Raw genomic sequence first — 25,528 nt, 5'->3', positions numbered from 1 at the left:
TCTTCCAACTCTAAAAGTGTGGTGCTGGGGCACCTGGGTGGCTCAGTGGGTTAAGCCTCTGCCTTCGGCTCGGGTCATGATCTCAGGGTCCTGGGTTCGAGCCCCACATCGGGCTCTCTGCTCAGCAGGGAGCCTGCTTCCTCCTCTCTCTCTCTGCCTGCCTCTCTGTATACTTGTGATCTCTGTCAAATGAATAAATAAATCTTAAAAAAAAAAAAAAAAAGTGTGGTGCTGCCTGACGAGGCAAGTACCTGTTTATGGCTAAGCCAGCCTTGACTTCTCCAAGTTTCTGGGCTCCGTGAGCGTTCATGGGTGACTCGGACTTGACCCGAATCTAAAGGATACGGCTGGAACTTGACTAGCCTTTGGGGATACTGTGGGTGGAAAAACACCACCAACACATTCACGTGCCAAACCCTCCTCTCACTGCTTTCAGCTTATTGTGTGGCTTAACGGCCAGCCTTTCTAAACTTGCAAACCAATATAATTCTGGCCACTGCCGTGATTTCTGCATTTCGTCCAAACTGGTGTTAAGTAGCACGTGGTTCCCCGAGTCCATTGCAGGCATTGTTACCTCTTCTCCAGAGACCCATACATTCACTGGCACACTGTCCGTGATTCTACCCTGGGGATCCTCACACTGGTTGTAAGAATGAATCAACTAAAGTAGCTTATGAATTACGAGCATAAGGAATCCTGGGACTGTCCAGTCTAATTTCCAGTAATAAATGCAAACATTTATTGTTAATATTTACTCATTGTAGTCAAGTGTGTTCTGTCATTAATCTGGAGTTGGATGCTTATTTTACTACTGATACTTTGTTTTAATTCCTTCAATGTCTTTTTTGTTAAGATTTTATTTATTTACTTGACAGAGAAAGAGACAGGGAGAGAGGGGACACAAGCAAGGGGAGTGGGAGAGGGAGAAGCAGGCTTCCTGCCCACAGGAAGCCCAATGCAGGATGGGGGGGGGATCCCAGGACCCCAGAATCATGACCTGAGCTGAAGGCAGATGCTTAACGACTGAGCCACCCAGGTGCCCCTTTTCAGTGTCTTCTTTATTTTCTTCCTACCCCAAATGTAATTACAGTTCTGTCTTCAGAACTGAAACTGATCTCTTCCTTGATCTCTGAGATCAAGGTGGTTCTCTGAGAAATTAGTCTTTAAAATGTCTCTTAGAAAAAGCAGGAACTGTGTTGAGTTTGGTGGAGAGGAGAGATGGTATCATAAAACAAGCAAATGCCAATAATTTTGGCAACTAAACTCAAAGGATTGAATAAAAGGAAAAAGTTTACTAAAAAGAACTACACAGGCTAAATGTGCAGTTTCCATTTGTCCACCAGAGGGAGGTATGTTAATTGGTGAGACTAGAGGCCCGGCTGGAAATTTTTCCAGGGTGTAGGGTGTCATTGCTTTTAAAAAGGGAGCATTTTAATATTATGATTTATTTCTTAAGTGTATGTGTGGGAAGTTATTTAACAAAAGTTTCTTCACACAAGAATATAGATGCATCATAGCTGGCTCAGTACATTTAAAAGCACAAAAATTATACTTTACTTATACACAGGATTATTTGCCAGGATTTATCACTTTTGTATAAAAAATTTTCTTTAGTATACAGTATTTCTAAATCTAAATTATTATATATGTGCATATATAATTGTTTACTATATATTTACTATATATTTATGTTTACTATTTATATATTTATTATTTATTATTGCTATATATATTACTATAAATATATACTATATATATTTACTATATATATAGTAAATCTAAACTATTACGTTTGTTTAATGGGCTGATTATATAAGTTTACTCTCAGAAAGTCCTGGGGGAAGATGTTACAGGAAAAAAAGCTAATGTGATTTTAATTTTGAAACCTTTTTGAGCCATTATACACATAAATTTGGGGGGGGTTGTGGCATAACTTTTTTTTTGGTTGATCCAGTTAAATTAATTAGATTATAATAATTATTACTTTCATTTATGCTAAAATACTTTTATTTATACTAATTAATTATTACTTGCTTTTTGTAATCATGTAGCTGAAGATACATTCCTCTCCTTCCAGGTAGGGATGCACTTAAATTATGCAAGGAATTTAGGACAAGCTCCAAAGAGGGTATTATATACTTTAAAAACCTCAGGGGGAAAAAAATAGGTAAATAAATTAAATATAGTAAGGAAGGTTTTCCTGGAAATTTCTAATATTGAGATTGAATTCTTCCTGTTGAAATTTAAGTTTACCTCTTAAGAATAGAAGGATTTAACTCGAACTTGGCCTATTTTAGCATATTTATACAACTGGAGCCATACAGTTCATCTTCCCTGATTCTGAATGTGAAAATAGTATAACCAAAATAAATGTAACTTTATTGATCCTTGAAAATTTTATACCTGGGGGCGCCTGGTGGCTCAGCCAGTTAAGTGTCTGCCTTTAGCACAGGTCGTGATCCCAGCGTCCTGGGATCAAGCAGGGAGCCTGCTTCTCACTCACCCTCTGCCTTTCCCCCTGCTTGTGCTCTTTCACTCACTCACTCACTGTGTCAAATAAACAAAGTATTTATTTTAAAAGATTTTATTTACTTATTTGAGAGCGAGTGCATGAGCAGGGGGGAGGGACAAAGAAGGGGGAAATGGAGAAGCAGACTCCCCACTGAGCAGGGAGCCCAATCATGACCTGAGCTGAATGGAAGGCAGTCACTTAACAGACTAAGCCACCCAGGCACCCCCACATCTTGATTGTTTTATTACAAATTGTTATTCACTGTTTACAAAGACTCTGTAGTAAGAAAATTAATAGTTACAAAGTATTTAAGAATACCTAATTAAAACATTTTGGGCAGACACGTATTCTTAAACATAATATTTTGCATGTACTTGTCAATTTTCATTTAATTCTCAATTCATCTCAGGGGAAGTTGAGGCACCCACAAATGTTCACAATGGAATATAATAAAGTTTCCCTTTAGAATGTCCTAATCACTTTTGTAATAATTTTTAATGAAAAATTTTAAACACCCAGAAGACTATTTGAAAACTTACAGAACCTAATAATTGTATATGTTCTCTTTCACTATGGACAGCACATTTAATTATATTTTGTCCAGTGCTAAGGCTGTGGGAGTGGGTTTAGGTATTAAATCAATTGTATGGGTTTTATAACAAAGTTCTCTGTAAATATGAAAATGTCCTGCTTGCTGCCTTAGGAGTTTAGTATGCCCTTTATTGTCTTTTTGTAACTTTGGGGGGAAAATTCCCAAAAGACCAGGTATCCACTCTGTCTCCTAAGAATTTAAGATCCATGAAAGGAGTAGAGAAGGAGGAGGGAGTAAGAAGGGAAATTAGTATTAATTAGTATATTAATAAGCTGATATGTGCCAAATATGGTACTAGGTAACGTTGCATGTATTATTTAATCCACAGGACTATTCTGTGAGGTATTACTATTCCCACTTTACAAATCAGGAAACAGGATCAAGGAAAGCAAGTAACTTGTTTAGGGATGTGAATTCAATTTGAATTGAAAGCTTTCGTGTTCTTTCCACCATGGTTAGATGCATCCTTTTCTGAATCTTTTAAGGGCCTAAAATATAAGTGACTCATTGAAAGAATTTATGCGTAATATATGGCATATTATGACAATATATGTATCCATGCCCCTCCTCTCCATGCACCTGTACATTTACTGTGATTAATATACGGTAATGTATTACACGCTATAATGTAAATAAAATTTAGGTTTAGAACCAGGGCATAGATTTGAGTTTTTTGAGTACTTTATGTCGTTTTTCCCAACAGAAAATAGGGATAATTACTACTTCTTTTCCACTTCAAAGGACTGATGTGATAATTAGGGAGCCAAGATTAGTCACAACAGGAATAAACTACAATTCCCGAAATGCTCAAAGAGGCTGACGCCGGTCCGGGACACCGTTCCAGCTTTAGGGCAAAGGTGACCCCTCTGGTCCCCGCGGCCAAGTAGGGAGCAGTCGGTCCTCAACTCTTCCCTGAGGCATCCAGGGATTTGTAGTTCCCTCAAGGCCATGAACTGCCGTTAGGGCCCGTCTCTCACTACAAGTCCCGTGATGACCAGAGGCGCGGGCAGCGCCTGCGTGTTGAAGCCGAGGGAACCGTGCGGGCGGTGCTACTGGCGGGAGGAGTAAAGATGGCGGTGCGGGGGTCTCCGCCTTCTGCTCCGGGCTGAATCGCTCTGAGGGAAGCTGCAGCGGCAACTGGGGCAGCAATAGCAATCCAGGGGTGGTGAGTTTCAGCAGCAGCTGCGGAGGTCGGAGCAATGGCGGAGCTGGAGCACCTGGGCGGGAAGCGGGCAGAGTCCGCGCGAATGCGGCGGGCTGAGCAGCTTCGGCGCTGGCGGGGCTCGCTGACAGAGCAGGAACCCGCGGAGCGACGAGGCGCGGGGCGGCAGCCGCAGACTCGTCGCGGGAGCCCCAGGGTCCGCTTCGAGGACGGTGCTGTTTTCCTGGCCGCTTGCTCTAGCGGGGACACTGACGAGGTGAAAAAGCTTCTGGCCAGAGGTGCGGACATCAACACGGTCAACGTGGACGGCTTGACAGCCCTGCACCAGGTAACTCCCTTTTCGGTCGGATAGGCGTCCAGTCTCTTACAGATGAGACTGTGACCCCTGCGGGCCGCCGGTGGGGAGTGTTAGTGTCACCACCGAGCTCTCCTGCACGGACACTGGTCCTTTGGGGCTAGTCGGTTTCATTTTCGTACAGCTTGCTCCACTAATCAAGTCTTTTTCCGACCCCAGGGTCTCTACCTGAAGGAGTGTGTCACCCCGCTGCCTGGTCAGTGTTTGTATTTCCCTCCACCTACTTGAGTTGTCATGGTTACTGATGATTTGGTCCCTGGTATTATCCCGATAGATTAGTCATCTTCACTCTCTAGTTGGTGTGCCTGTACACCATGTCACTTGTATAGGCATCGTCAATGTCATCCGATGCCTTTTCAAAAAATTCAGTTTTCTGTTTTTGTGGCCCTGTTATCTTAGATCACTTAGAGAGTAGACCCCTGTATCAGGTTAAAGCAAGCAGATCTTCTGAAACCATACCTCTTGTTTTGCTGGTTTGTAATGATTCATAAACAGCTTGTGTCTCCCACAGGCTCCTAGAACATCTCTGACCTCATTGTTACGTGTGTCTTTTTAGGAGTATTACCTCCCTAAGAGCTTCCTATGGAGAAGCTGAATACTTCTGAATACCTACTGAACCACTTATATTTGTTTGATACTTGTGGAATAGTCTTTTTCTTTTCTTTTTTTCTCAAAGCTTTTTATAAAAATCATATGCCCTATATATACCTATAGTATATGGGTTGTGGCTATAACTTAACAGTGGTGTGCTTAGTAATAACACTCTTACTGCCCTAATCTTATGCAACAGTATTCTTACTTATGCAGTAATGTTCAATACATTCTGACTGTCGTAACTAACTCCCCCTTCCCTCCCCTAATGGAACTTCATTCCTTGTTTTTTTTTTTTGGTTTTTTTTTTTAGATTTTTATTTATTTATTTGACAGAGAGAGAGATCACAAGTAGGCAGAGAGGCGGGCAGAGAGAGAGGAGGAAGCAGGCTCCCTGCGGAGCAGAGAGCCCGATGTGGGGCTTGATCCCAAGACCCTGAGATCATGACCTGAGCCGAAGGCAGCGGCTTAATCCACTGAGCCACCCAGGCGCCCCTCATTCCTTGTTTTGATGAGCTGAGAGCTGGTCACCCACTCCTAATCTTTCTTATTTTTCTTTTTCTGCCGTGTGTACAGAGTAAATGTGTTGGCATGAGAATCCACTTCTAAATAATAATTCTGTTTTGTGTCATACCACTTAGTGAATGTATTAGCCAATAGCCTAAAATTATCCCTTACCATGTTTGCAACCCTTCTCTTTCAGATAGAAGAACCTTCTCTTCTTTTCATTCTGTTTGTATCTCTTTTTCTTTTCCTGCTTATAATAGTGCCCCTCCTAAGGTAGCAAGCAACATGTGTATAGTCCTTTGCTGTTTAAAAATTCTCATGTATGTCTTCTCCTATGTGAATCTCAGCAGTGATTCTTGAAGTAGGTGTGGCAAGTAGTGTTGTAACTTCCATTTTACAGATGAGGAATCTGAAGCTCAAAAAAATTGTTACTTGTGCAAGATTAGAAAAGAAACAAGTCACCCTTAGGCATTGATTTTTCAGACTTGAATTCCAGAGCTTTATATCTTACCTAATAAGGAGCTGAATATAAATAAGCTAGATGCTAAGAGGGCCATATGCGTTATCTTAAGTTTCTGGACTCTTGTGAGAAGGTGAATATTAATTTTTCAAATATATGGAATGTTAAGGAGATAGAGATCTGGATTCTGGAAGGAACCATTTCTTGGGTTCATAGATGATAGAGAAATAGAATCCAGCTTTCTGGTCCATGTGCTCCTTTATTGAATCACCATTCTATCAAAGCACAGTTTTCTTAGTGCAACTCAGGAGCCCTGTTTCTTCAAAGGTGACTCTGTTACCTGAATCTGGTTCTTACTGTATACATTTTAGTAATGCCCTGAGAAAAGCACGTGCTTTGAGGTCACTCTGGTAGATCTCCTTCTCATACAAGGTAACCACTCTTCTGATCCCTTCTGAGACTGACTTTCTTGGTGCCTTTCCTTCTGTCTTAACTACCATCCCAAGTTGTGAAGTTGTACTTCTTTCACTTTATATGCTGTTCACATTCAGTTATCTCTTGAAACAGGAGAGGAAGGAGATGACAGCTATGAGATTTTTAAAAACAACAACGACACCTGCATAGGCAGTGTGTGGGATTTGTCCTTGTTTATGGGCCTGACAGGGAGTTGAATTGAATAGGTATACTTAATACTAGACAAATTCAACCGAAGATTAAGCTGCTTGAAGATTTGGAGCCAAACAGACCTTCTTTTGAGAAACTATCTCTTTGTTTGAATCCAGACAAGGGTCCTTTATTGGCTCAGGAACTCTTTTACAAGTCAGTTTCCGTGGAGTGACAGTATGTTTCTCCATGCTCTGAAGAACTCTTAAGGTACATAAAAGGTTATATTCAAAATGTGAGACTGGAGCTGCCAGTAGCTGAACAACTTACTTTGTGACTGATTGTCCTTCTGTGAAATGGAGAGTGGTACAATTATCTGAATTATTTAGTTAAAATATCCATCGGTTGTATAAATACAGTATGAATTATCAGGGATAATTGCTTTCTTTCTCCCTTCTGTTTGGCCATGGCCTCTTGACCAACTGTGAATTACCATCTTGCCATGTTGGAAGAAACCCCCAGGTGATAGTGGTGGTTGATTTTTCTCCTCCCCCCACAAGGTCACAGTAAATGATTTACACTTCAGGTTGTGGTGCCTTGATGCTACTTTTGACTTAGAGACCTTTCTTTCTTGGCAGCCTTTGCTTAGACCACGAGGTGCTTGAGTCAATGATAAGCTCCAGGGGGCCTATTAATAATACTTGAAATAGACTGAGGTAAGAAATATCTCAAAGGTTAGACCTTCTCTGATGAAAACCTTGGAAACTGATGCAGACTAACTAAACTGGGGTGAGTAAACTGTATGTGCCCTTAGTATCCCAGAGTTAACAATGGAAATTAGGCATTACTCTGATTATCTAAGCCATGAAAGTATTTGTTTGCTCATAGAGGAATTCCCATATCATTTATTTATATACACTATCAGTCATGACATATGGGTTAATATAGTTCTGTGTGAGGTGGTACTTCTTAAAATTTCTTTTATTTTTATTTATTTATTTTGCAAGGTTGATTATTATCACCTATTTTGGTATCCTTAGTATTACAATCTCGGGTGCTCTAGGTGTAGATACAGGCTCTTAAAACTATTATCTGTCAAATTGTTGGGCTGCTGTAAGAGGCAAGTGCTTGCTTTCAGAAAGGAGATTTTCTGGGATTTATTAGAATGAGTGCCTGTGTATTTCTTCAAAACATATTTTACTGGCACGTATCTGTGTTGAGTATAATGGATTCTAATGTCAGTCCACACAGAGATGAGGATGATTCTGTACTTGACTCAGAAACTCAGGTCAGTTTTGTAGTGGTCTCAGAGTCCAAGTTTGGAGACACCCCAGGCTGGAATTCAACTCCTAGTATTTTCTTATTCTACAGCTTCCTCCATCTGACCCTGTAGCTTCAGGGAGATTAAAATGATCTATCTCTCTAGAAGACAGAAACAGATGAGGGAAGGAAGAAAGGCAGAGCAATTTATATTCAGAGTAAGACAGAAGAAGACTAGGATGGTAATGTGTTCAGTTCAGTACAAAATAGTATGTATATGTGCCAACAGCGGTGGTGAAATAAAACTTTGTATTCTTTGTAGTTTGTTTTTAAGTAATCTCTCTGCCCGATGTGGGCCTCAAACCCGTAACCCCAAGATCAAGAGTCATGCTCTATCTACCGAGCCAGCCAGGTGCCCCTAAAACTTATATTCTTAACCCTTTCTCTTTTATTGCAAGTTCATTATTTATTTCCCTTACAGTTCCGCTTGTGAGATGCTTTACCTCACCTGTGTATATTGATGAATTCGGTTCAGTGTCAGGACCCAAGGCAATAAGGGATTACGAAGATCCTGTTGGCTTCATTATTGTGGATCTAGAACAGTCATCCTGAGTCATTTAATAGTTTACCTCTTTCGGTTGGTTATGATGCATCAGACTATGTCGGGCACCTGGCTCCTTGCCTTATGAGTATTAGTCCCAAGTTTCCATGCTATAATGGACCTCAAAAGCCAGATTTGAAAAATAGGCTTTTTTTTTTTTTTTAGGATTTTATTTATTTATTAGACACAGAAAGAGAGAGATCACAAGTAGGCAGAGAGGCAGACGGGGGGGGCAGGCCCCCCGCTGAGCAGAGAGCCTTATGCGGGACCCAATCCCAGGACCCCGAGATCATGACCAGAGCCGAAGGCAGAAGCCCAACCCACTGAGCCACCCAGGTGCCCCGAAAAATAGACTTATTTTTATGGTGGGGTGTTTTTCATTTGTTTTGTTTTGTTCTGTTTTGTTTTTGAGTACAGAAGCAAGTTACTTTTATTTGTTCCCTAGCCAGATTTTTGTTGCCCATTCTTAAAGTCCTGTAGAATAGCAGTATACTATCATTTGGGCTTATAGAATCTTCTCTGTGAATATTTTTAAATAGACAAGCTGTCAGTGTGTTTGGTTTAAGTGTAATTCTGCTAAAGGTAGAAGATTGGATGGGTCTTATCAGTAAATTAAGTCATTGTTTGCCTTTTTTAATTTTTAAGTATTTTTAAATTAAAGTACACTTTATAGGATGCCTGGATGGCTCAGTTGGTTAAACGTCTGCCTTTGCTTAGGTCATGGTCCCCAGGTTCTGGGATCAGGCTCCGAGTCAGGCTCCCTGCTTAGCGGGGAGTCTGCTTCTCTCTCTCTCTCTGCAGCTCCCCTTGCTTGTGCTTGCTTTTTCTTTCTGTCAAATAAATAAAATCTTAAAAAAAAAAAGTATACTATATATACAATAAAATTCACCTTTTTGCATGTAGTTGTGACATGTGAGTTGTGACAAGTACATGCAATTGTGTAGCCACTATCACAAATCAACATATAGAATATTATCATTATCTCCAAGATTTCTTTGTCCTCCTTATAGCTACCTCCTCCTCCCAGCCCCTGGCAGCCATTCATCAATGTTCTGTTCCCATAACCACAATGTCCTATAGATGAATCGTACAGCATGAAGCCTTTTGAATCTGGCTGCTTTCATTTGCTGTAATGCAATGACATTCATCCATTTTGTCGCATGTGTCAGTAGCTCACTGGTCCTTATTGCTGAGTGGTATTCCAGCATATGGAAGTACTACAGTTTGTTTATCCATTTACCAGTTGAAGGACATTTGGAATATTTCCAGTTTTTGGTAATAATGAATAAAGCTGCTAGAAACATTTGTGTACATGTTGTTGGTGTGGGCATGTTTCGTTTCACTTAGCAGTGGGATAACTGAGTCCCCAGTTGCAATGAATGTTTAACACTTTTTAAAAAGATTTTTATTTGTTTATTTACTTGAGAGAGAGGGAGAGAGCAGGGGTAGGAGTAGAGGGAGAGGGACATGCAGACTGTGCTGAGCGCTGAGCCTGGGGCGGGGCTCCATCCCATGACCCTGAGATCATAACCTCGGTCAGATGCTTAACCGACTGAGCCACCCAGGCACCCCAGTGAATGCTTAACTTTAAAAGAAACTGCCAAACTGTTTTCCAGAGTGGCTCTACCATTTTGCATTCCACCTAGCAATGCATGAGTTCTAGCTGCTTTGCAGCCTTACCCCTACTTGGTATTATCATTTTATTTAAGCTATTCTAATAGTTACATCGTGATAAGTCATTTTTAATGACAGTAGTTAGAATAGTAGTAACAGCAGCCATGGTAGATATGGGGTACTTCTGCGGTATTTACTCTGAGCCAAGGACTCTTCTAAGTTCTTTTAATATATTAACTTGTGTAGAATACTCAAAACAACTCATGAGTAAGGTACTTTTATTATTGTCTGGAGTTTATAGAGATTGGGAAACTGAGACACTGCCCCTGGTCACCCAGATAATAAATGGCAGAGCTACTGCCTGCCTCTCTCCCTACTTGTGATCTCTATCTGTCAAATAAATAAATAAAATCTTAAAAAAATAAATAAATAAATAAATAAATAAATAAATGGCAGAGCTAGAATTTAAGCCCAGCAGTCTGACCGGAGAATCTGTGTTCTTAACTTTATATTTCCTCTTACTGGACTAAATTACTTCTCATTCTAAAAAAATTAGAAAATGAAACTATAAAAAAAGTTGAAAGTAATTTAAAATCAGGCTACTCAGAGATATATACTACTAACATTTTAGTGTATTCCTTTCAGGGTTTTTATTTTTTATTTTTATTTATTTATTTATTTTAAGATTTTATTTATTTATTTGATAGACAGAGATTGCAACTAGTCAGAGAGGCAGGCAGGGAGAGAGAGGAGGAAGCAGGCTCCCTGCTGAGCAGAGAGCCTGATGTGGGGCTCGATCCCAGGACCCTGGGATCATGACCTGAGCTGAAGGCAGAGGCTTCAACCCACTGAGCCACCCAGGCGCCCCCAGGGTTTTTATTTTTTAACATTATACTGGGTTCATATGTTTGGGTATAAGAGCATATTTACAAAGTTGGTATTATATGCTGTCTTTTGATTTTTTCACTTAACTTTCCTTGTAATTGTTTTCTTATATCATTAAATGTGCTTTGAAAGTAAAGTTTTGGACATTTGAGTAGTATTTGGATATGCTTTACTATATTATCTTCCTTGTTAAAGGTTTTATTAGATTGTTCAATTTACTGCTAATATTGAATGCCTAATAACAGATTCTAAGTCTATGTTAAAGTGTATGTTTGTTGATAGATATAGTTTCTTCCCTAAAGAAACTCACAGTCTGGTTTGGAGGTAGATAAATCAAAAACAGTTACTTTTAGAGTGATAATTTCTATGATGACAGGGAAAGATGCTTTCCTAAGTGGAGGGATGAAGGAAGACGGTCCATGATGATGGAACAGTGTGGGCAGAGAGATAGGAAGAGATGTGGTGTGTAGGCAGAGGGGACTCAGTGGAGGAGTCCTAATGGATGCATTTGGAGGGTTAGGAAATGGGTGAGGATGACATCCTAGAAGACTTTGAGCATCAAACACCAGGCCAAGAATGCTTGATGGAGTTCTTAGCAGAAGACTTTTGTGGGTTTGGGCAGCATTAAGGAATATGAGGCTGCATTTGGATTTCAGAGTGAATGGAAAGACGCAGATGAAAGAACCAGCCGAGAGAATGAAGATGAGAAAGGAAAGTATAATACAGTTCTAGCCTGTGAGTCGGAAAGAATTTTGTTACTGCAGGGGATATAGGAGTCAGTCTAATTTTGGACCGAGGAGCTATGAAGACATCCAAGTAGAAATACCCTGTAGGCATCTGTGATTCAAAGCTAATCACCACTTCCCTATCTAGGCTCCAGTTTCCTCATATTTAAATGAGAGTTGGCGATTACCGTAAAGGTGAGAGTTGAAAAAATGAGTATGGAGGAGAGACTATAAAAGAAAAGAACAACAACAACAACAAAAAGACAAACCACAATTAAGTGGTAGGCAGAGGATGCAGAAGTTCCCATTAGGGCCATAGGAGTATGTGGTGGGCTGACAAAGGCCCCCTCAAAGGTGTCCATATCCTAATCCCCAGAACCTGTAAATATGTTACCTTGTATGGTAAAAGGACTTTGCAGATATGATTAAGTTTAGGATCTTGAAGTGGAAGATTATCTTGGATTATCCAGGGGAAGTCCAGTGTAATCACAAGGGTCTTTATGGGAGGGGAGGCAGGCAGGAGAGCAGAGTCAGTGATAGATGTGCTGATAGAAGCAAGCAAGGGAGTGGTCTGAGGAAGGGGCTGTGAGCCAAGGAATGCAGGCAGCCTTTAGAGGCTGGAAGAGGCAAGGAAATGGGGTCTCCCTTCTGAGTCTCAAGAAGGAGTGAGCCCTGCCAAAAATTTGACTTTAGCCCAGTGAGTCTGAGTTCAGACTTGAGATCTCCAGATCTGTAAGATAGTAAGTATGTGCTGTTTTAAGCTACTAAGTTTGTAGTGATTTGTTGCAGTAGCAACGGGAAACTAATACAGAGGAGAACCAAGAAAGCACAGTGAAACTAGGGAGGCGTTTCAAGAAATGGATGGTTGATAATGTAAAGGGAAATTGAAGGGAAGACCTAAAAAAAAAAAAAAAACCCAAAACCAAAACCTGTTGGACTTGGTCATTTATAATCTTATAACCTTGGAAAGAAAAGTTCAATTAAAAGATGTTTTTGAGGGCTTTTGTGGAGATTATTTGAAGTTTTTTCCTATTAAGGTTAAGTTAATCTTTCTGTTGATTTTTGGAAGGAAAAAAAATAGATCTGCCATCAATATAATTCTAAATGTAAATAAGGACCCAAAATATGTGGGAAGACTCCTAAAAAGCTGGCTTTTGGCTAATTCAAAATAATGAAAATGGTTTCATTATTTATGAGTTAAGAATATTATAGAATATTAAACTTGACTCTGGAAACAATAAGGTTATAGTCCTATTACTGAAGGGCTAATTATCTAGTTGAGATTATTTTATTTCCCAGTTCTGATTTGGCCCATATCCCACTCATTAGCACTGTCACTGGAGGGTAGCCTTAGGAGAGCAATGATAGGGAGGTTAGGACCAATAAAGAGTTTCTTCTGCCATTTATTCTTTCAAACTCATTTATTGAGTGTCTACTTTATGCCTGACTCTGTGCTTCTTGTTGTTACTTAGCAATTCATATATTTTAGAAATGAACTAGGATTTTGGGAATGCTTTCCAGAATAGCTGGTTCCTATTATCATTTATAATAGGAAATTGGCTACGTAGTGATTTTCTATTTTAGCATCATAGCTCTTGGGGATTGGAGGGAGAATCATGTAGTCATCAATATTTGTGATTATTTTCATCGTGCTTGTGGATTTATACCTTTATACCTAAAGATGGTGAAAAATGGAAATTTGGGATCTTTAATAAATTTTTAGTGTTTCAACAGTAGTAATAAATCCAGATGAAAGATCTTGGCCCAGAATTTTATATAGGGCAAGGAAAGCTTGCTCAGTTTGTTGACTTAGGGCAGGAGGCTTTGAATGCATGGGGGATTTCTCCCCTACTTTTGAAGTGTAATTTGAAAAACTGTTTCTTAGGAGCACCTGGCTGGTAGAGCATGTGACTCTTGATCTCAGGGTTGTTAAGTTCAAGCCCCGCATTGGGTGTAGACATTACTTAAAAATAAAATCTTTTAAAAAATAAAATAAAAAATTGTTTCTTAAATCTTGGATTTTAGATTGTAACCAGTTAGAGTAAATTTGGGAGACTTGAAGTTTTATCAGGCAACAATGAGTTTATATTCATTTCATGGATCGATGTAATTGGAAAACTGAATCCTTAGTTCTTAATATTGAAAATTGATCTTGCATATGGTTTCTTTTTTTAATTAATTAATTTATTTATTTGACAGAGATCACAAGTAGGCAGAGAGAGAGGGGGAAGCAGGCTCCCTGCTGAGCAGAGAGCCTGATGCTATGTGGGGCTCCATCCCAGGACCCTGGGATCATGACCTGAGCCAAAGGCGGAGGCTTTAACCCACTGAGCCACCCAGGTACCCTGCATGTGGTTTCTAATGCAGTATTGTAGTATGTTGTAGTTATGGGATGGGTTTGTGTAAGAATTTAGAGAAGATTTTATACTTCACATCTTATTTTTATTTTATTTTATTTTAGATTTTATTTATTTATTTGACAGAGAGAGAGATCACAAGTAGGCAGAGAGGCAGGCGGAGAGAGGGGGGAGGAAGCAGGCTCCCCGCTGAACAGAGAGCCCGATGCGGGGCTCCATCCCAGGGCCCTGAGATCATGACCTGAGCTGAAAGCAGAGGCTTTAACCCACTGAGCCACCCAGGCGCCCCTGTACTTTGCATCTTAAATGTTGTCACATGTGACAATCTTTTGAATCATATTCTGATGCAATTTTGGGAAAGTATTTTACAATGCTATGCTCGGAATACCCATGATATATATGGTATACAACCCGGCTGTTACTTGGGAATTTTTGGTCTAGTGACCCACTTTCTTTTTATTTTTTATAAACCTTTTTATTGTAGAATATTTAAGAATATAAAGTACAAAAGTAAAGAGAATAGTATAAATGAATTCTCAAAACTTACCAACTCATGGCCAATTTTGTTTCATTTATAGGTCCTTTTCTCCTCATACCCAATCTACTGGATTATTTTACAACCAATCCTAGATATAACATACTTTTATTTGTAAATATTTCAATATGTATTTCTAAAAGATGGAAATGTAATAAAAACAATTACAACCTCATTATTACACCTAAATATTGAACACTTACTCCCTAAATTATAAAATATTCAGCAGTGTTTAAATTTCCCTGATAGTTCATGGAGGTTTTTGTTTTTTGTTTTTTTTTTAAAGATTTTATTTAATTATTTGACAGACAGAGATCACAAGTAGGCCGAGAGGCAGGCAGAGAGAGAGAGAGAGGGGAAAGCAGGCTCCCCGCCAAGCAGAGAGCCCGATGCGGGGCTCGATCCCAGGACCCTGAGATCATGACCTGAGCCGAAGGCAGAGGCTTTAACCCACTGAGCCACCCAGGCGCCCTTCATGGAGGTTTTTTACAATTGTTTTATTTAAATTAGAATTCATGTAAGGTCTGCATGGGTTCGTATGTATCTTAAGATTCTGGTAATTTATACTTTCCTCTTCACTTTTTTTCTTTGCATCTTATTTGTTTAAAAATAAGCGTTGTTTGTACTGTTGTTTCCCACAATCTGGATTTTGCTGACTGTATGCTTATACTGCTAACATGTTCCTTTGTCTCCTATATTTTCTATAAACTGGTAGTCAGATCTAGAGATTTGATCTGATCCAGATTTGAAGTTGTTAGTAAGAATTCATCATAGGTGGTGGTGTATGTTTCTCCCGGGAGGCCTATAGCATATAGTGATCTCTCGTTGTGCTTTAATGGCATTGATGGCCCAAGAGAATTTTGACACTTCAAGACAGTCTTGACTAGACCTGAATTTTAGTGATTAATTCATTTTTTAAAAGATTTTATTTGTTTACTTGACAGAGAGACAGCGAGAGAGGGAACATAAGCAAGGAGAGTAGGAGAGGGAGAAGCAGGCTCCCACTGAGCAGGGAGCCCATAATTAGTTCATTTTTATAATTATTATTACATTTTCTTGTGTTGACCCTCTAACTGGGATACCAGTGATCATCTAAAAAAATTGTGAACACTGTGAATAAAACGGTTAATATAGGTATAGCATATTGACTGTTGGAAGGCTGGACGTGGTACTAGCAAATTTAGATCCATACCCTTCATGTGTTAAGTATTTGTCAGTGCTGATGACAATGGAGTAAACTTTCTCTATCACCTCTTCGTATCAGTCCCTTTAACTCTCAACGGAAGTTCCCTTTATTTTGAAATAGTGACCAAAGTCCAGTTCAGTAATATGATTTCTTATCCCCATAAGATCACCACCAGCCCTTGACCTTTATTATAAAAGAAAACTTGAGGGGCCCCGGGGTGGTGCAGTCAGTTGAGCTCGAACTCTTGATTTTGGCTCAGGTTGTGATCTCAGGGTCCTGAGATAGAGCCATGTGCTGGGCTCTGCTCTCAGCCAGGAGTCTGGTTGGGACTTCCCTGCACACACGCGGGCGCTCTCTCTCTCTCTCTAAGGTAAATAAATAATTAAAAAAAAATAACCCAAAACAAAAAAACTTGAAAGCCTCCAAAGAAAACTTAAAAAAAAAAAAAGAGAGAGAGTAAATTGGCTATACAAGGAGAGACCTTCTTAATAGGCATCTGGCCTTATAGGGGAGACTAGGAAGAGAAGGCTGCCCATTACAAGTGCCACAGTTTTGGGCAGTCGACTGTAGGCAAATGATGTGCTCATCTTAGAAATTGGAGGTGACATTTGGAATATTCATATGGAGGTTGGGCTGGTAGACTTTGTGTTGTGCCCTTTGAGGCAGAGGAGAGATCTGCCCTTCTAATTCTAATTTTACAGTAGAGTATATGGTTTTATGAATTATGTTTTATTTATATGGGGCATTTCATGGGAAACAGGTTTACTTTCTTTCTGCTTCTCTGCAAACTTTTTGCCAGCTTTCTTATTTTGGTTAGCTGTTTTTATTCGTTTACTTATTTTTTAAGTCAGTTGGCCTAGCTATGAGATATGGCTGCGAAGTGCCAACGCGGATTGTGTTTGGGTCTTTTGGATGCAGCTTCAGTGTTGTATGATCACGACTCTTGTATTGATTTTCCTCCCCGTGTTTAGATTGTTTCCCTTTGACAGTAAATAGCATGAAAAATGAGGTCAAAAGAATGACTCACCTCATTATAAATCACTAGAGGTAATGGAAAATGATTTGAAGGATGACCGAGCTATGTTCCATCTGTTGAGAATCACCATTGGAGAGCTCTTGCAGCACAGACCTGAGTGAAAAGGCCCCTCCATTCATGTCTCACCAAGTGCCATACTGGGCTAGTATCAGGAGAATGTTACTGCTAGAACTCTTTTAAGTGCTTAGTAGATTTTTAAAATAGGCAACATATTTTTTATTGGCATCCATTTTCAGGTGACAGTGGAGACTTGTTTGCCTTGATTCAGTTCTTTCTGTGCTTTAGCAGGATCACCAAGACTCAAGAGTCTTCATAGGGGGAATAACTTTGAAATATAATGATTTTTTTCTCTCTGTTTCTAGTCAGTATCTAAATTAAGAAGGCTCTTATCTTCATTTTTTTAAATATCAAGAGAAGAGAGAATTCCTGTTCTTGTAATGTGCTTCTGTGGTTGGATCTTTAAAAATCCAGGAGTCTTTAAAAATAAAGGAAAGATCCTTTATTAATTGTTTTTGGCCAGATATTTATTGCGTACTTCTTAGATGCCAGATCTGTTAGTAGATGCTGGGATACAACGATGGCAAAGTCTCTGCCATTAGGGATTCTTCTGTGGGTACCGGGAAACTCATAGTTTTAAAGATGTAATCTGGTTCATATTGCTCCCATTTATCATTGAATCCATTTCCTATTATCCTGTTCATAGTAAAAGAAAAAAGGGCATTGATTGTTATCCATAGTTTGCCGTTGTATGTTTTTTAGATTATCAAGTGTTGGTCTTCAGCCTTGTGTAGTTCAGTCCTTAGCCTTCTCTAATCTAATGAACATGACCATCCGTTTAATTTAATTTAATATCAATTTCCAAATCATTAATCATTTGCTATCTTTACTGTGGATTTTTAAGCTCTCCAGCTCTCTTTGGGCTCAGTGATAAGAGTCAGTAATGGCTTCAGCCCTGGGGAGAACACTATTATAGGGCCACTTGAAAGTAGAGTTGTAGGACTAGCCATTATGTATTTGTTTTGTTACAGGATTATCAAATTCCAGGACATTACAGCAAAAAAAAATTAGAGGACAACATCTGATCCACCTCTGTCACTTGATAAATGAGAAATCTGAGTTCTAGAAAGAAGCTAAAAGAATGCCATAAGCATGAAACAGAAATAAAATATAATGAAATGTTTTACTTATAAAACAAATGATCCAATATCTGCTTGATATTCTTTTCTATCTATGAAAGATAAGTTTGGGAAAAAGTAAAATATTCTCTAAATTCTTTTAAGAACTTTTGAAGAAGGATAATACCCTGTAGTGTATTTCTCTTTTGCAAGCCTCAATATGATAGAATCCTCATGTTATAATTATTCACATTTCTTTTTGTGTGTGTGTGTGTTCTTCATTCTTTTTTTTTTCCATTTTATTTTTTCAGCGTAACAGTATTCATTCTTTTTGCACAACACCCAGTGCTCCATGCAAAACGTGCCCTCCCCATTACCCACCACCTGTTCCCCCAACCTCCCACCCTTGACCCTTCAAAACCCTCAGGTTGCCCCAACCTCCCACCCCTGACCCTTCAAAACCCTCAGGTTGTTTTTCAGAGTCCATAGGAACAACGGCAAAGGCAAGGGAAGCAAGGGCAAAAATGAACTATTGGGATTTCATCAAGATCAAAAGCTTTTGCACAGCAAAGGAAACAGTTAACAAAACCAAAAGACAACTGACAGAATGGGAGAAGATATTTGCAAATGACATATCAGATAAAGGGCTAGTATCCAAAATCTATAAGGAACTTAGCAAACTCAACACCCAAAGAACAAACAATCCAATCAAGAAATGGGCAGAGGACATGAACAGACATTTCTGCAAAGAAGACATCCAGATGGCCAACAGACACATGAAAAAGTGCTCCACGTCACTCGGCATCAGGGAAATACAAATCAAAACCACAACGAGATATCACCTCACACCAGTCAGAATGGCTAAAATTAACAAGTCAGGAAATGACAGATGCTGGAGAGGATGTGGAGAAAGGGGAACCCTCCTCCACTGTTGGTGGGAATGCAAGCTGGTGCAACCACTCTGGAAAACAACATGGAGGTTCCTCAAAATGTTGAAAATAGAACTACCCTATGACCCAGCAATTGCACTACTGGGTATTTACCCTAAAGATACAAACATAGTGATCCGAAGGGGCACGTGTACCCGAATGTTTATAGCAGCAATGTCTACAATAGCCAGACTATGGAAAGAACCTAGATGTCCATCAACAGATGAATGGATAAAGAAGATGTGGTATATATACACAATGGAATACTATGCAGCCATCAAAAGAAATGAAATCTTGCCATTTGCGACGACGTGGATGGAACTAGAGCGTATCATGCTTAGTGAAATAAGTCAATCGGAGAAAGACAACTATTATATGATCTCCCTGATATGAGGACATGGAGAAGCAACATGGGGGGGTAGGGGGATAGGAGAAGAATAAATGAAACAAGATGGGATTGGGAGGGGAACCATAAGAAATTATTCACATTTCAAGAGAATTAATCTCAGAGTTCTTTTAAAGTACTGGTTTCACATTTAATTAAGTCATCTCTATATTTACTGCTAAGTAACATCATAACATTAAAACGAAATTACATAGGGGCGCCTGGGTGGCTTAGTGGGTTAAAGCCTCTGCCTTCGGCTCAGGTCACGATCCCAGGGTCCTGGGATTGAGCCCCTCGTAGGGCTCTCTGCTCAGCGGGAAGCCTGCTTCTCCCTCTCCCTCTGCTTGCCTCTCTGCCTACTTGTGATCTCTGTCTGTCAAATAAATAAATAAAATCTTAAAAAAAAAAACCACCAAAAAACAAAATTATATAAATGAAAAAACAATTCACTAGTACAAATAACACCATAACAATGAACTTTTTTCATTTTTCTTTGTTTTTTTTCCCCAGGCTATTAATTTTTACAAATGTTTTACCATGATAGAAATCAGTGTGTCTTGATTATAGCAAGTACTATTTACTGAGTGCCCACTGTGTACCAAGTATTGCATTATACATTTTGCTTTTAAAATTATTTTTACATCAACAACTCTACCAAGTAAGCGGTTTTATTTCATTTAATAACAAGGAAGTAGAATCAGAGAAGGTAATTTGCCCTTACTTAGGTCTCATTGAATCTAGGTCTGTCTGACTCAGAAGCTTCAAGTTTTCTGCCTAGGTTTTAATCCTTTTACTTTATTTTTTTTTAAGATTTTTTTAATTTGAGGAACAGAGAGTATGCTTGTGCGCATATGAGGAGGAGGAGGGGCAGAGGACCCCATGCTGCTTTTCTGACAGTTCTGGTCCACCTCTCCTTTTAGAACTAATATTAACTTTATTTATTTATTTTTTTAAAGTAGGCTCTGTGCCCCACATGGGGCCTGAACTCACCACCCCAAAACTGAGAGGCACATGTTCCACCAACTGAGAAAGCCAGGCACCCTTAGACCTTCTGTTTACTTTTCAAAGGCCTCTTAGATCCTTTAGATTCATACCATTTCGGGACAAAGGGGGAAGATTTCCCTTTTTGCATCCTATTGCTCCTTTGATTTTTTTGATTTTTTTATATTGTCAGAATTTACATTTCAACTCTGTGAGATGATGCATGGCTTCCCTACCTCTTTCATGTCATGGTGCGCAGAAAATGACATTATTGTATACCACACTTGGGAGGCTTGGGAGTTTTATATAAAAGTGCATTGTATTTCCCTAACATATCATGATGAAATCTATTAAAAAATTAAACTTTCATTAATTGTTAGCATTGAAATCTGTTAATAATAAATGGGGCGCCTGGCCGGCTCAGTTGGTGGAGCATGTGACTTAGTCTTGGGATTATGAGTGCCAGCTCCACCTTGGGTGTGTAGACTACTTAAAAATAAAATCTTTAAAAATTTTTTAAAAGGAAAATCACTATTTAAAAAATAAAAAATAAGTAGACCAAGAAGTAAGTCAAGAAATGAATAAAATAAATCTTATTTAGAAACACCTATTAATAGCACATATATTAATGATGATGTTGGTCATGGTGATAATTATGACATACCCATCTTCTAGTTAGAAATATTGTGGAAAGGGGCGCCTGGGTGGCTCAGTGGGTTAAGCCGCTGCCTTCGGCTCGGGTCATGATCTCAGGGTCCTGGGATCGAGTCCCGCATGGGGCTCTCTGCTCAGCGGGGAGCCTGCTTCCCTCTCTCTCTCTCTCTGCCTGCCTCTCTGCCTACTTGTGATCTCTCTCTGTCAAATAAATAAATAAAATATTTTTAAAAAAAAAGAAATATTGTGGAAAAATTGGAGCAAATTAAATAGAAAAACAATATATTTTACATGTGCATTTAAAACATAGAACTTCACTAGTGTTGAACAGTGGAGACTAAAATTAAAACATAGGTGAAAATGATTCAATAGGAAAATCAAGGAAAAGGCTATTTTATGGAGTCACTATAGCAAACTCACTGGCAATGAAGTTTTATATACCGAAATTATTATTTCTAAATTTAGCAAGTTTATAGAGGTAGCCATAAAAACTAAATATAACTTTACCTATTTTAAATTTTGATTGGCTGCAAAGATTTTTTAATAGTATTACAAAATTCCAGGGCGCCTGGGTGGCTCAGTGGATTAAGCCGCTGCCTTCGGCTCAGGTCATGATCTCGGGGTCCTGGGATCGAGCCCCGCATCGGGCTCTCTGCTCCACGGGGAGCCTGCTTCCTCCTCTCTCTCTGCCTGCCTCTCTGCCGACATGTGATCTCTCTCTCTGTCAAATAAATAAATAAAATCTTTTAAAAAAAATAGTATTACAAAATTCCATTCAAAAAGATCTTTGCATCACACTTGTAACACATTTATAGTACAATACATGATTGGAAAAACCTGATAGAAAGTCCTTTAGATTAAAAAAAAAAGCCCTTTAGATCAAACATTTAATAGCTAGCACTCAGTAAATATTGACTATTATTATTATGTTGAGTTACTATAGCAAAATGGTTAAGATTATGGCTAAAATATACCTGGTTCTAATCCTGGCTTTGCTTCTTAGTAAGCTTTATTATGTAAGCTGCTGAGCAGTGCTGATTCCTAATAGGCATGTAGATGATTTTTCCATTAGTCTTGAGATGAAGACCAAAATCTTTAAGGAGGCCTTCTGTGACCCATCAGGCACTGTATGATCTGATCTCTATCACTATTTGATTATCTACCTGAACTCATTTTTCTTCTTGTTCATTCCACTCCAGCCACAATGGCCTCTGCCCTGTTTCTGAAAAACTCCAGTTGCTGTTCCTGCTGAAGGACCTTGCATTTGTTCTCCCTTCTGCCTAGAAGGCTGCTTGATCAGATAATCCACCTGCCTTGCTTTTTGACTTTCAACAGATCTTTACTCAAATGTTACCTTTGCAGCAAAGCACTCCCTGGTCACCTGTCTAAAAATTTCAGATGAACTTTCCTCATTTTCTTATTTTTTTAAAAAAAGGTTTTATTTATTTATTTGACAGAGAGAGATCACAAGTAGGCAGGCAGAGAGAGGTGGGGGAAGCAGGCCCCCTGCTGAGCAGAGAGTCCGGTGCGGAGCTAGATCCCAGGACCCTGAGATCAGGACCCGAGCTGAAGGCAGAGGCTTAACCCACTGAGCCACCCGGGTGCCCCTCTCATTTTCTTATTTTTAAAAATTGAGGTATATATTGCATTTAGTAAAATGCATAGATCTTAAGTATACAGATTAATGGGTTTTTGACAGTGTATATTACCATATAACTATCACCCAAATCAAGAAACAGGGCATTTTCATTACCCTTGACAGTTACATTTGAGCTCTTTCCAAGCAATCACTACTGTGATTTCTGTCATTCTAGGTTAGTTTGACTGTTCTTAAAATGGACTAATATATGCTTCTTTATGTTTGATTTCTTGAACTGAACATGTTTTTGAAGTTTATCCATTTTTTGGTGTATCAGTAGTTCATTCTTTTTATGGCTGAGTAGCTACTCCATTTTGTGAATTTTTGTAATTTGTTTATCCTCCTGTAGATTGACTTCTGGTTCTTTCTTTTTTCTTTTCTTCCTCTTCCTTCTATTATGAATAAAGCTGCTGTGACTATTTTTCTACTGTACAAGTCTTTTTGTAGATATATGTTTTCCTTTCTCTTGGGTAAATACCTAGAGATGAAATTGTTGGGTTGTAGAGTATGTGAAATTTTAACTTTATTAATAACTTCAGCTTTCCAATGTGGTGGTACCATTTTACACTACTGTTAGTCATGAATGATAGTTGTTTGCTCCACTTCCTTAATTTTTGATTTCTGTCAGTCTTTTTGCTCTTGTTGTTAATCTAAATACTAGCCATTTGAGTGTTTGTATATTGCTGTCTCATTGAGGTTTTTTTGTTTTCGAAGAACAAGGTTTTTTAAAGATTTTATTTATTTGAGAGAGAGAGCCTGAGTGAGGGGCGTGGTAGAGAGACAGGAAGAGAGAAAATCCCAAGCAGACTCCTGGCTGAGCCCAGAGGGCTCAGTCCCAGGACCCTGAGATCATGACCTGAGCCAAAAATTAAGAGTTGGATGCCTAGGTGACTGAGCCACCCAGGCACCCCTCTCACTAAGGTTTTAATTTGTCATGACAAATGATGTTGAACACCTCATGTACTTACTGGTCATTTGGAGTATGGATGTGTGTGTGTGTGTGGTGTCTGATTTACATCTTTTGCTTAAATATTTTTTCGTCCTTTAATTATTGATTTGTAGAAGTCTCTCTTTTTTTTTTTTTTAAGATTTTATTTATTTATTTGACAGAGAGAGACACAACCAGAGAGGGAACACAAGCAGGGGGAGTGGAAGAGGGAAGAAGCAGGCTTCCCTCTGAGCAGGAAGCCCAATGTGGGGCTCCATCCCAAGCCCTGCGATCATGACCTGAGCCGAAGGCACATGCTTAATGACTGGGCCACCCAGGTGCCCCTTGAATGTTTGAATATTTATGTGCACACAGGCCTTCATGGAAATGAAGTGAAGATATAAAGAGTGAGTTAAACTTACCATATTAGGGGTGCCCAGCTGGCTTGCTTGAAAGAGCATGTGACTCTTGATCTCAGGATGGTGAGTTTGAGCCCTATGTTACAGGCAGAGGTTATTTGATATAATAAATGCTTGCTTCTGGTTTGTTAAGGGTTTGTGTTTTTTTTTCCCCTTTAAGATTTATTTATTTATTTTAGAGAGTAAGTACACTCAAGTGGTGGGAGGGACAAAGGGAGAGAATCTCAAGCAGAGCCTGACACAGGGCTCAATCTCACAACCCTGAGATCATGACCTGAGCTGAAATCAAGAGTCAGATGCTTAACCAACTGAGGCACCCAGGTGGCCCTGTTAAGGTTTTTTTGTTGTTGTTGTTGTTGTTGTTTTTAATTTTATTTATTTACTTGACAGAGAGAGAGGTCACAAATAGGCAGAGAGGCAGTCAGAGAAGGGGGGAAGCAGGCTCCCTGCTGAGCAGGCCCATATTGTGGGGTTTGATCCCAGGACCCTGAGATCACGACCGGAGCCAAAGGCAGAGGCTTAACCCACTGAGCCACCCAGGCGCCCCCCCTATTAAGGTTTTTAAAAACTATTTTATATTGCAAAATGTAGTATACATATAGAAAGTGTGCATAAAACATAAATGTACGGATTAGTGGAGTTTTATAAAGCAAAGGCTTGAATTACCACCACCTTGGTCAAGAAATTAAAGATTTACTAATGATTTAAAGAACAGGAATGGGTATTAATTTTTTAACACTTCTGACATTAAAACCATTAGTTAATAACCTTGGGAAGTTTAAAGGGATTATTGGAGTGATATCATAGACAGTATCCTTTAAAAGTGCCAGTTATCAACTGTAGCTTTAATTGAGGCACTGAAGCTGCCATTATTTTACATTTCCAGGAGGATCTGATTTTCTCCTGTGCTTTGTAATTGATATCCGTCTGTGTTCTCATTATCTGTCCTTGGATTGTTCACGGGAACTTCAAAGTCAACATATTTTATAGGAACTGCTTCTCTTCCGGTGTTTCCTGTCTTAGTAAATGGTACCTCCCTCTCTCTACCCAGTTGTTATGTGAAATCTGAGTAACATCTGTGACTCCTTCTTTTCTTGACTGATTTGTTCAGCAGTGTTTATCTAGCACTTACTATGGGCTAGATACTTATTAGCACTGAGGAGGTAATAAGTAACAAAACACATGGTATTCTCATGAGCTTACACCACCGTGTCCTGTGGATAGCACCTCCTGAGTGTCTCTGAAGTCTCTCTGCTTTCGTTTGTTCCCCTCACCATTACTGTAGTCCAAGTCATTATCTTTCACCTGGGTTACAGAAATAGTCTGCTGAGTAGTTTCCCTGCTTGTCCTTTGCCTTTCCCAACCATTTCCTGTACTCCAGCCAAGAACAGCTGAACATTTTATACTTTCCTTAAAATCCTGCGATGTTTGTCATTGCCCTGTTTTGAGAAGTGAAAAGTCCATTCTCACTTCCTGCCATTCCCAACTTCGACTTCT

At 39.3% G+C, this 25,528-nt stretch overlaps 1 protein-coding gene across 9 annotated transcripts in view; it reads left to right on the top strand.

The window, feature by feature from the left end:
* Nucleotides 1-4,167: 4,167 nt before the first annotated feature.
* The window catches only part of PPP1R12B (protein phosphatase 1 regulatory subunit 12B), a 229,912-nt gene continuing 208,551 nt past the window's right edge, over nt 4,168-25,528 (top strand). For all 9 annotated transcript variants that reach the window (XR_006815664.1, XM_045983432.1, XM_045983430.1 and 6 more), the window contains exon 1: nt 4,168-4,594. Coding sequence is in view for 8 of the 9 variants with exons in the window: in XM_045983432.1 (XP_045839388.1) it covers nt 4,304-4,594 (291 nt within the window). In the remaining variant the exon portion in view is untranslated. The remainder of the gene's footprint in view (nt 4,595-25,528) is intronic.

This window comes from Meles meles, chromosome 17, assembly GCF_922984935.1.
Source record: "Meles meles chromosome 17, mMelMel3.1 paternal haplotype, whole genome shotgun sequence".
Classification (NCBI taxonomy): Eukaryota; Metazoa; Chordata; class Mammalia; order Carnivora; family Mustelidae; genus Meles; species Meles meles.
Note: the sequence above shows the minus strand (reverse complement) of the source record. Positions and strands in the feature narration are given on the sequence as shown.